General features: G+C 36.5%; 1 protein-coding gene across 1 annotated transcript in view; it reads right to left on the reverse strand.

Moving 5' to 3' along the window:
* Positions 1-12,755, reverse strand: part of LOC126470488 (neural Wiskott-Aldrich syndrome protein-like) — a 102,065-nt gene that overhangs the window by 59,213 nt on the left and 30,097 nt on the right. Inside the window, exons 6-7 of the mRNA XM_050098358.1 lie at positions 11,522-11,685; positions 4,834-5,134 (exon numbers count right to left, since the gene is read on the reverse strand). Of these exons, the coding sequence (XP_049954315.1) occupies positions 4,834-5,134; positions 11,522-11,685 (465 nt within the window). The remainder of the gene's footprint in view (positions 1-4,833; positions 5,135-11,521; positions 11,686-12,755) is intronic.

Here is a 12,755-nt window from a genome sequence, read left to right on the forward strand (position 1 = left end):
TGAAGACTGGTGACCTTGGAAAGAATAGCGACATGGGGATCTTTTCATGGTCAGATTTAGGAACAAAACTGAAGACAAATACCTTGAATACACCAAGCCCAAAAGAATTACCAGGCACGAGAGTTCAGCTGCCTCCTATGATTGTTGGAAACAAAGCTCTTCCATTTATAACTTACTTGATGAGACCTTATCCTCGTACACCATTACATGACCAACAGAAAGAAGTACACAGTTGCAGTCATAACTTTACGATTTACTATCACAAGATCTGTTTCAGTCTGGAACACACAGAGAAAATGATCCTTGCCACTTGTGTCTCACACAGACATGATACTGTGTTGCTTGACGATGAAGAAACTAAAGAGATATAATTACGAACCTTCCTCATATAGGAAGCAATTTCATAAATAGTGCTATCCAGATACAGAATGGATTCAAAGATTATTTCAATTCCCCCCAAGGCAGTTTGGTCTAGCAAAAGACAAAGTAAACAGGGGATATCATTGAAGAGAAAATAAGTAGAAAAGAAATTTAATAACAAGCATGTAGCTACAAAAAAATAAATAACTAATCATCTATTTCACAACATTAAAAAATTGTAAATTGCAGGTATTCATAAATTATGTTTACTGTCATTGCCTTGGTAATTTCTTTTGAAATGTCGCTTTTTCTGCTACAACTAATATAATGTTCATTTTAAAGGTCATACAAATCTGGATATTCACGTATACATACAATGAACTTTTAACTGCCTACCACTATTTTGGTAAACAAACTTTCATTTTGCATCTCAAAAGAGTTATGATTTGAATGATGTGCAGTGTTGTGACACTTACTGTTCTGCCCCAGTGACAATAAAATTAGACAATGCCACACAATGCATCGCAGTTGTCTTGTTCATCAACTCTATCTCGCAGTGCTACACTGTGCAGTTCCACTGTCGCATATTGCTCAGAGCAGTCTTTCTTTTATACCTTTTTGTGCGAGCTTCGATTTCTCTTATTACAATGATCATTTCTCCCTATACATGTAAGCATCAACAGAATATTTATGCATTCAGAGGAGAAAATGGCAATTGAAATTTCATGAAAAGATCTAACTGCAACAAAAAAAAGCCTTTGTTCTAATGACTGCCACCCCAACTCAAGTATCATATGTGAGACACTCACTCAGCTATTTGCGACAGTTCAAAACAAGCTGTCCACCTTTGAACTTTTTCAATACTCTCCATCAATCCTATCTGGTAAGGATCCCGTACCACACAGCAATACTCTAGCAGAGTACAGGCAAGTATAGTGTAGGCAGTATCTTTAGTGGACTTGTAGGATCTTCTAAGTGTTCTGCCAATGAAGTACAGTCTTTGGTTCCCTTACCCACAATGTTATATATGTAATTGTTCCAATTTAAGTTGTTCATAAGCCATAGGTATTTAGTTGAATTGACAGCCTTTAGATTAATGTAATGGATTTCTTTTAGTACTCATGTGGATGACCTCACACTTCATTATTTATGGTCAACTGTCAATTTTTGCATGATACAGATTGTGTCTAATTTTGCAATTGGTTCTTCTCATGATCTAACAGGGCTGCTCAGATTAAATATTTATGAACATCAGAAACAGCAGATGACCTATACAACACTTTCTTGGGAACACCAGATATCATTCTTTTTTACTCAATGACTTTCCATCAATTACTATGAACTGTGACTTTTCTGACAGGAAATCACAGTGAGCATGTAAGTTTGATGCCACCCTGATGGGTAAAGCACACTGTTGTCATGTACCATTTATTATTTGCTTACACTTTAGCAAAAGCCCTGAGTGCTTCACATACTGCTGAACAGACTTCAGGAACTACATGTGAAACTTTTTTTTAACCATAAAAATTTGAACTACGTGCTTAAGACAAATTATACTGCTAGACTTTTCAGTAATTGGCTTTGTATTTTTCTCCCTGTTACTTTGAGTAATCATCAAAACTTATCTAATAAAATAAAAGACAAGTTGTATAACATGGGCATACAACTTGCCTTTGTGAAAAAACCTAAAAATGGCAAAACCTGCAATTCTGTCAGAACTGTTATTGCATCAGGTCCCTGGAGTTTCTGAAAAAGTTCAGACAAACCAATTTTTTTCTTCTCTTGTACAGAAGTATTTGCTTCACAAGTGAAAATGGATTAAAATTAGAAGTAGGAACAGGGAAACAAACATGAATCAAGGAACAGACTAGAGTGGAAGGCATAATTATGACTGAAATTAAAATGAAAAGAACTGCAAGGAAATGTATCCAGGTAAATGGATGAGTAGCTTGATTAAGGATGTTCTCCGCTGAACTTCATGCTACAAGGGTGGGTTGTTTGGGGAAGGAGACCAGACAGCGTGGTCATCGGTCTCATCTGATTAGGGAAGGATGGAGAAGGACGTCGGCCGTGCCCTTTCGGAGGAACCATCCTGGCATTTGCCTGGAGTGATTTAGGGAAATCACGGAAAACCCAAATCAGGATGGCCGGACGCGGGATTGAACCGTCGTCCTCCCGAATGCGAGTCCAGTGTCCATGCTACAAGGAACAGCATCAATGCACACAACTAATGACGTGAATGGAAAAGTCTATAGAGTTGGCCTTAGTAGTGGCTGTTAAATGGCTGAACTGGTAATCTCAATGTGAGATCCATGTGTGAAGCAGTCACTTGCAGCTCTCTGGAAACTCCAGAGCTGAAGATTACTAGCATTAACTGCAATTATTCTTTAATTATGGTTCAACTTTAGTGCCAACAGACTTACTCTTTGTTTTATCAGCAATGGAGATGTTATCATACCCAGCCAAAGACTACATTATACAGCACAAATGTCAAATATCTGTAAAAATGTCTCAAGCTTCTAAAAACAATAGGTTTTTTTTTTTTTTACATAATCAGAAACAGAAGATGGTAAAATAGGGTAGCTCAAAAAGTCTTCCAACAGACAGGTGACTACAATTTATGAGAAAATGAGAGACTACAGAACAAGAGCCTTGTGTTTTTGTTTAAAGTTGTCAGTATTTTCACCCCTTCTAACACAATCTTTGGCTCATTTGAGACATGCTGTCCTCTCATGTATTGACAATATTTTATTTTTTTCCCCGCCACATACATATGACACAGAATCATGTCTGAAATTCTTTTATAATGGAAGTGGATTACTTTGCTCCAACCCGTCAGGTATGCCACGTATCTAGTACTGTCTTGTAAATGAGTATTTTGAGTGCTTGTGGAGTTACAGATGAAAGGAACAGCTAACAGGAAACCAAATGCTGGCACTACAGAGAGATTTGAAATTAAACTGAAGACAGAGTTGCAGTATGGCAGTTAATTAGGTATGACTGGTTGCACGAAAACTTTAGAGTTTGCTCAATCAAGGAATTGTTTAGAAAAATGAGAAGTCTTTTCACACTTGCTGATTTTGACCTTAAGAATAATAAGTTGTTCACATCAATAACTTAAGTATATCAAAATCAGTTATTTTTTCTTAGCCATTTCAAGTAGACAACATGGGGTGTCCTCCAAAGTGTTGTTGCCATATTTATCTTGTACAGACACAGTTGCAAACATATATATCTGTCTTACTAACATCCCCTTTCACTAACCACAACCTTTTCAGAATGTATATACATTAATTTGCCTTGTGAATGTAAAATGATACACTGCACACCATTGTGATCTATTGTACAAACATGTAACATGGAACTAACTAACTAACTAACTAACTAACTAACCAACCAACCAACCAACTAACATTTTGTGAAATAAAGTATTATGGTCTCTAAATGTCACTGATAAAAGCTGCTTCACAATGAAAATATATATGTTATAGCAAGAACAACATGATTTATGGGACATAGTACTTTATAGAGCATACATCAGCACATATCGATGGTGGCAATGAAATTCTCTTACCTCCATCTGTCTGTGAAAACCCTCATTTCCTGTAGTTATCAAAGAGCGATTTGAAAGTACATGGATTCCTCTAATCTGTCAATAACTAGGCATCTATTATATTGCTACACGTGTAACAACTTTACCTGTATCACTTTATATATTTTTAAGAATCTGTTTTTGCTTCACCTGTAAAATTTAGCAAAATGGAGTTATGCAGTTTTCACTGCCTACCATCGACATAAAAGTTCCTCAAACGTAACCTAAAAAAATAGGAGTTTGGCTAACTGATGTATCAAGAACATACTAATTAAAGCTATGATTTGTATCTATCTAGCAGCACTAACATTGTCATAAAGCAGCTCAGAAACTGTAGCCAGGGTCTGCAACGTAACACAATGATTTAAACCTCAAGATCTTTTGTCTTGACCTACAGTATGCATCAAAGTCAAATATGCACTGTTGTTTAAACACACTGATCCAACAGGGCAAAAAAAGTTAATTCTTATATATTTGCCCCAAATGCCATGTCCTGTCCTGGAAATGAGGCTTGGTGGCTCAGTAAGCAAGAACCAGACTACAAAGGCAAAGATCCACAGTTTGATCCCCAGTCAGTCCTAGGGTTTTTTCCTTTCACAACTTCTTTCACATCCAGCAATGATTTGACAATGTAGAAAATGCAATGATGCACTGTGGTTTGGAGGCCATGTTAAGCTGGATGTCCCCCTATAATTGGCTGGGCCAGCCACTTCAAAATTCAAAAGAATGCAGGGGCATGTGACTTCCAAAAGGACTGTGCATAATAAAACACTGTGGCATTCAAAGAATCCTCCTCCAGGTTAGTGACAACTTTATCTTTACATGCTATAAATAGAATTTTCACAACAAATTACGAGGCTAAGCCAGTATAAATATAGTACCTGTTGTCCGTACAGGTGCTGGTGTAACTCCTCTCGACTGTTGTGGTGGAGGTGGAGGTGGCAATGGTGTCGATCGTGATGGGGGTGGTGGTGGTGCAGATCGTACTTGAGGTTGTACTGGAGCTACTGGTGTTCGTGCAGGAACAGGTGGTGGCACAGCTGCTGGTGGTGGTGTTGGAATTGCTGCAGGTGGTGTCACTAACTCCTCTTTAACTGCATCCATGCCACCATGGCGACTGATGAAGTCATAGATGAACTCTCTTGTTTCACGGTCCTGCAGCTGCCTATTTGACACACCAGCCTGAAAATTAATGTTGTGTGGTATTAGCCGTACCGTAAGAAACCATAACTACAAAATGTAATTGTTCATGACTTCATTCTGCAATACATAAATATAGTGTGGCCTAAATAAGTTAAATTAGAATCCATACATATCAGTTTGCAAATACCTAATTGAAGCTTTCCCCATTTAATTAGCACTTTGATGGCGGAGGCCATTCATTCATTGCATCATAAGTGCACCACACATCAGGTGTCACAGACCACTATAGCAGTATGTCCAACATGCAAATGTTGCATTCAACTGTAGTACAAGCTCTTGAGATTCCTGCTCATTTACTGCTTTGCTGTGGCTGATGTTCAAGTCAATTTGATAACAGTACTTGATGTTCAAGTTAATTTGATAACAGTACTACTGATCTAAATCTTGCCAAACTTTCTCATTTGTTCTGAACCAAATACATGACATATCAACGTAAAATAAACAACTTTATTCTTAAGTCCAATGACAGCACTACTGTCACTGTCTAGTGTTATTTTATAGCTTTCTGGAATCTGGATAACTGGTGCTGGGCATAAACAATAATATAGCTTTACTGAAGTCTGGCACAAATCACAGACAATTAACATCAGTGAATGTTCTGGGATAACTCTTTTACACCAGTCAACATTTCATACTTCATACACAACTGGAGTTAAAAATCTGTCATTTTTTTCTGGTAAGAATGGTTAGCACACTAGCTCTAGTCATCCACAGCAGTAAATTCGATCTCAGGTCACATTCTGAACCTTTTATGAGAAAATCAATTATGTGCCTCAATGCAATGTGTCAAACTGTGATACAATTCTATTCAACTCACTGCTCTTCAGAAATCAGCCATCGACTACGAGCAACTGCTCTATTCTGAATTGACCAATCCAAATAAAAACTGCCTTTTAAATTATAATCTGCCATTCTACTAAATAAAAGTCAGGTTTGATGTAATGTAACAGACAGTTTCGGACACTACACAAAATTGCTTGAAATTATCTGTCCCTTCTACATCAATATTTTTACTTGTATCTGCTTTCCCAGCTTTCTTGGTGTGCTTAAAGGTTTTGAATTTGATTTATCTTCTAGAAATTATCACCAGCTTTACAAATATGTACTGAAAGACAGAACAACCTCTTATTCACAAGGACACAATAGGTTTTGTGTAAATAGCTAGCATCATGGATTCAATTAAAAAATGAGGAACAATCAAAACAACAAAGCCTGGCAGATGCGAGAACACAGTTCACATTAATTCTGATAATTTTTTTTTTTTTAGAAAAGCCTTTTGAAGCAATTGATGTATTTCAGTCAAAGCAAGAGGTCAAAATATGGTTCAAATGGCTCTGAGCACTATGGGACTCAACTTCTCAGGTCATTAGTCCTCTAGAACTTAGAACTAGTTAAACCTAACTAACCTAAGGACATCACAAACATCCATGCCCGAGGCAGGATTCGAACCTGCGACCGTAGCGGTCTTGCCGTTCCAGACTGCAGCGCCTTTAACCGCACGGCCACTTCGGCCGGCTAGGTCAAAATACCTCAATTCTAGTAATTAGTTTTAGTTAAAAGGTGTTTTTAGTTGCTATTATTTAATTAAAATGTTGATAACTTTTGTAATACTTTGCCCAGACACGATCCAGTTTCAGTTTCACAATCCTCTGATCAAAAGGAATTACTGATATACATCACAATAATATGGTGTTTTATTTTTTAATTTTTACATTTTTCCAATGATTTTTTTATGTTTTCAGCCCTTTCACCACCTTTCAACCTGGTTCAATCAAAATATTATTAACACAATTTGCATGTGATCAGCTTTAGCAATTTGTGTAAGACTCCCAAAATCATTTTAATGCCATCAGAATTCCTTAAATTTAATTTGAGTCATAGGACATGATTTAATTCAGATGTGGAGCCTGTCTAATGGCAAGGCAATGATGTCATCAGTCACTAGAATGAGGTAATAAGCCCCAACCAAAGTGTAATGGCGCTTGGGCAGTTGTGGCAACAGTCTTGACACAATACACACAGTGTAGGAAGAGGACATTTTGAGAGCTACAAATGTCAAATGTGCACACATTTCCAAGATGTCACTGTGAGATGGCAACAATGATTCACTGATGCAGCGAGATACTTCAGCAGACTGATTTCGCATAATTGATTATGTACAAAAAATTAAACTTATGTTTGAAGGGTTTGTGGATTCCTTAGAAAGCTAAAAAACACCTCAGTCAACATAAGAAGCAGTGGACCTGCAACCCTGGACAACAAATGGCTACAAGATAAGTACATCTACAGGAGTCACCTATTTGGGAATCTACATTATTAGTGGGGGCTCGAATTAATGCCATTTAAAATAAACCATAGTTAGATCTCTACAGGCTTCAGCACTAAAAGTCTAATAGGAAAAATAACTCAAATTGGCACATTGTTATTAAAACAGGCACATCAATAATTATTAAAAAAAAAAAACTGGTGGTCAACTTCACATATTATTTATATAATTACCATTAAGGAATCGTTAGAAAACTTATGATAGACTAATGAGGACAGCTGCATCAGAACAGTCTTTGGACAAAATATGATGACCACAAGAACGACGACGACGACGACAACAACAACAACAACAGAAAAACCATAGGATTTACATCACATTATTTATGTCATGCAATGTTAGTTATAATACAAATCAATGAAATTTAAGATTTGTTTATATAATGAGAAGGAAACATATTTTGTAGCACCACAGTGAGCTGGTATAAAGCCTTCATCACTAAAATATCTAATCATAAGCATTTGATGCATTTCTTAGGCATCATCTGCTAACCTGTTTCAAAACACATCCAATAACTATTCATACTATGTTTTGAAGAAAGCCTACGTCCCATCTGCTGTCTCGCCTTATTGTGTACACTTTCAACAAGTGACAAAGCCAACAACCAGATCAAGAAAGTGGGGGTATATGCTATGCTCTGAAGGAGGCTTCATCCTCCCAAGAAATACAAACTGGAACACAGCCTACGAGTGTTCTGAAAGCTCATGTATTTCATCTCTACAATTTTCATATGTAGCACTGACTTCACAGAAGGGTTTTGTTCTTATTAATTGACTTCATAGAAAGGATTTGTTCTTATTACAAGATGTACAACTTTGCTTCCACCATTTGCTGATAGGTGGTGACAACGGTAAGTAGTGGTCGAAAGAAACAGATTGCAGATGTCAGGCAGTAAGCTTTGACCTTGGTCAACATAACCTCGTTCAAACATTAGTCTATTTGTGTTTGCATCATAAAGTTGTTCTTGATTGAAAATGTCAGTTTACGAGCCTAATTCTCATCATTTGCGAGAGGTGTTACTGTTTTGTTTCAGTATGAAGTAAACAGCAGCTGAGTCTCATTGAATGCTCTCAAGCACGTATGGTAAGGACGCTATTAGTGAAATAACGGGTCATGAGTGGTGTCAACAATTCAAGAACGATGATTTTAACGTTGCAGACTGGCATAGTGGTGGAAGAGAGAATGTTTTCGAAGAAGCAGAAATGGAGACATTGCTGAGTGAAGACACGTGTCAAGCTAAAGAAGAATTGGCATGATTAGTGGGAGTGGCATAGTAAGCCATTTCAAAATGTCTCAAGGCTATGGGCATGATTCAGAAAGAAGGAACTTGGGTCCCGTGTGAGCTGAAACCAAGAGACGTTGAATGGAGTTTGTGTGTTTGTGAACAGTTGCTTCAGAGGCAGAAACGGAAGGGATTTCTGCATCGCATTGTGACCGGGGACGAAAAATAGGTTCATTACGATAACCCTAAACGCAAAAAATCTTGTCAATATTCCAGCCATGCTTCCACGTCGACAGCCAAACCAAATATTCACTGCTCAAAGATCATGCTCTGGATTTGGTGGGACCAGCTCGGCGTCGTGTACTATGAGGCATTAAAACCAAGTGAAACAATTACAGGTGCTCATTATTGAACACAATTGATGCATTTGAGCAGAGCATTACAGTGAGAGGCATGATAAAGTGATTTTGCAGCACAACGCTTGACCCCACATTGCAAAAGAGGTTAAAACGTACATGTAAACGTTAAAATGGGAAGACCTAGCCCACCCGCCATGTTCTCCAGTCACTGCTCCGTCTGACTATCACCTGTTTAGATCAATGGCGCATGGCCTGGCTGATCAACACTTCCAATCTCATGAAGAAGTCACAAATTGGATCGATTCATGGATCGCTTCAGAAGATCAACGATTTTTTGGACACAGGATTCGTACACTGCCCGATAGATGGGAGAAAGTAGTGGCCAGTGATAGAAAATACAATGAATGATACATGTGTAATCAATTTGTTTAATTAAAGCCTCAAATGTTGGAGAAAAAAGGGCGGAAGCAAAGTTGTACATCTTGTAATTATCAGTTTCATCATCAGTTGCCTTACATAGCATCCATTTCTTACCCTCCCAATGATTCATGGTGCTTTTTCTTTATCAAAAACTACGTTACCTATCACAAATGATTTACATAGTATCAGTGAACACTAACAGTTCATTAACTTTGTGTTAACTGCACACCAGGACAAGCAATGAGTGAATAATACAATTACTATTTAATGCTCTGCAAAAACTATAGTCCAAACACTGTTAAAAAATTACATATTTGTATGAAAAACAGCACACAAAGCAGAGCTGTCAGCAAAATAAAAAAGTTGATGTTGAAGCCTTTTAATGCTGGCATGGTACATTTAATAATCCTACGAAAGAGAAACGATTCAATGTACCCATATGTTGCTGATCTTCATTGAACTGTGGCTTTTGTTGACTAGGAGGTATAATAGGTCACTCAAGTCTTGATTGTGAGAAAGAACACTGTTTTGTTGTATAGCCAATATTTGACTTGTCTGTCTCATATGCCAATCTTTGAGTGCACTATTGCACATTTACTTGAGCAATTAAAGAATTTTCACAATAAATTGTTACATTAAGAAAGAATTCACATTTTTGCATCCAACAGAATAAAAAGTTAACACCATAAAACTCTTACGAGACCATCATGCGCACTTATAACAAAGAAGCTTAATTCCCGCGCATTTTTTGTGAACAAAAGACCTGCAAATTACTCGCAGAGGCGTGGCAACTACGATGTGTCTCAGTACAATACAAAATTATAACTGCACTAAATGGTTCGGAATGTATTAGGTGATACTGCTAACTTACGTTTGTATCCAGATATTTCTTCATGAAATTAATATTGGTAATAACATCCACTTTTAACTACAGTGAAAATATGGATAAGTTGCCTATTTTTACGAATAGAAAAATCTGAGAATCAAAATAGTCTTAAAAGATATTTTAAAAAGTTCAGAATTAAATATTGGAAGTTCCAAAATACTTCATGTGAAAAAGTTTATGTACATTTAAAAATATTGTATGTTTGTATCAAGTCAAGTTAACTACATTTTCGGAATAGAATGACGACCATTTATTTAACGAATAATAAATTACAGTTTGGTAAAGCTTATATAAAATTTGGAGATTTGGTAGGTACAAGGCACATTCATTATTAATTGTGTGGTTGAAATGAATGCAAATTATATTCTTTACAGACACAAATTCTCCAATAAATTACATTTATGGTTACTGATAAGTGAAATTTATAGAATGACCAACTTTTTCTGATTATATGTATATACACTGTAACTCAAAACAATGTTTTTCATAATTTATACATAAATACGAAAGAAGTGTAACTCAAAAAGAATCCATGTCTCACAAACTTGTATAAAATCACGATCACATATATTACAACAGAGAATGGATCAAGTTCATAACAAGTGAAAGTAGTATCAGAAGATTCATTTGGACTAATTACCATTAAGCTTGACCTGTTACAACATGTCTGACTTTTCCAAATGTTCCTCCTGTTTGAATCACAAGCAAGTGATGGAAAGTCATTTATTATTGGAAAGATGTTGTGAATCTAACTTCACAAGAACTTCACCGAAAGTAAAATGAAACACAGTTATGACCTACCACAAACAACCCAAACTACCACCACTACACATAAAAATCATAAAGTATTCTCCACAACCACAGATGGCGAATCCTTTAATGATTTCTCTGAACTCTCTTCCTAGCATCCTCAGTTACAAAGAAACTGGCACACACTTATGAAAGTGCAAACTTCTGTCATTTTGTTTTACAAACCTATTGTGCTTTTTCTGATCTGTTTGTTCACCTTTTCACCACAGTAATTATTAGATGTTTTAGAATTGATTTGGATGAGATGTAAAAAGTCCAACAAAATTTCTATGAAAAAGTCAGAGATCAAATTAAGTGCTCTTTTGCAAAGGAGTACGTACTGAAAAGCTTGGTGTCAACAAACCTTAACAAAAAATTGTTTCAGCTGAGGATCATCAACATTATCCAAGTCAAATCCTTTATTTGGATCCCATCCCACATGAGTCACATGACGGAAATCCTTTGGACCACTTATATCAGCCTTTGTTATACGTCTTTTTGGATCCTTTTCCTTCCTTTTGCCAGAGCCTGCAAAATTTGGTACCACATCAGAATTACTACACACATGAAAAAATACGTGCTTCCAGAGCAATGGAGCTGAGAAAGTAACAGTTTCTACAAGAAATTAAATATTAGTTTCAAAACTAAGTTTATTTGAATAAATAGAAAAAATATAGGATACCCCAGGCACAAAGCTTCTGTTATACAAGCAAATTAGAATTCCTCGACAGTTACTAAGTTTAGCAAGACAAACACACAGTACATGGAATGTAAGTCCAGTTCATCTGTGCACAGACAAATGAACAGTAAGTAGGCAAACCAATTTTCAAACTTGACTAGGTTTTATAAGGGGACTCCTAAGATGAGTGAGAACTATACTGCAAGAAACCACATTTCAAGGTGCTATAGTGCACAATAGTTATGTTGATCAGTTATAAAACTACTTCTAAAACTGTACGGGTTTCTGCTTATCATTCTTTTCCAAAGAAAAAAAAAAAAAAAAAAAAAAAAAAAAAATGAAACCCTAGCACATAAAATTATTTCATTCTTGTTAATTACATTTAAAATTTAAGAATAAACATAAAATGAAGATATGTGAAGAGGAAAGGTGAGCAATCAGCCTTACTGACTGTCAAGATTTCCACACAAAATGAATCATGCTATCTTAAAGGGTCAGACCTCGGCTCAAAACAGGTACATTATTGTAGTGAGCAGAGTGAAGTATCATCGCAAAATTGAGGGACCTGACAAATTGCAAGAAATAGAGGAGAAATGGATAAGTCTAGACTGAAAATTTCTACACAGCACAAAATGCAATAGAAAGGACAGGGAATAATTGCATGGGGGAAATATATACTGACGTATGAAGGAGGGGATACAGGCCATCATGGTACAGGTCTTCTTATATGTATCTCAATGAAGGCAAATGTAATTAGGTGTATAGAAGCATAATAGCAAAAGAAAGCCTGCATGACGTCAGTAATGATAATGGGCTAAGGCTGTTAGACTTCACTAACGTGAAGGGGATGATGATGATAAAAAGCACATGGTGTCCAAGGAAAGACATTAAAAAGTGTACTTTGGCATTGCCAGACAGA

Source organism: Schistocerca serialis, chromosome 3 (genome assembly GCF_023864345.2).
Source record: "Schistocerca serialis cubense isolate TAMUIC-IGC-003099 chromosome 3, iqSchSeri2.2, whole genome shotgun sequence".
Taxonomy (NCBI): Eukaryota; Metazoa; Arthropoda; class Insecta; order Orthoptera; family Acrididae; genus Schistocerca; species Schistocerca serialis.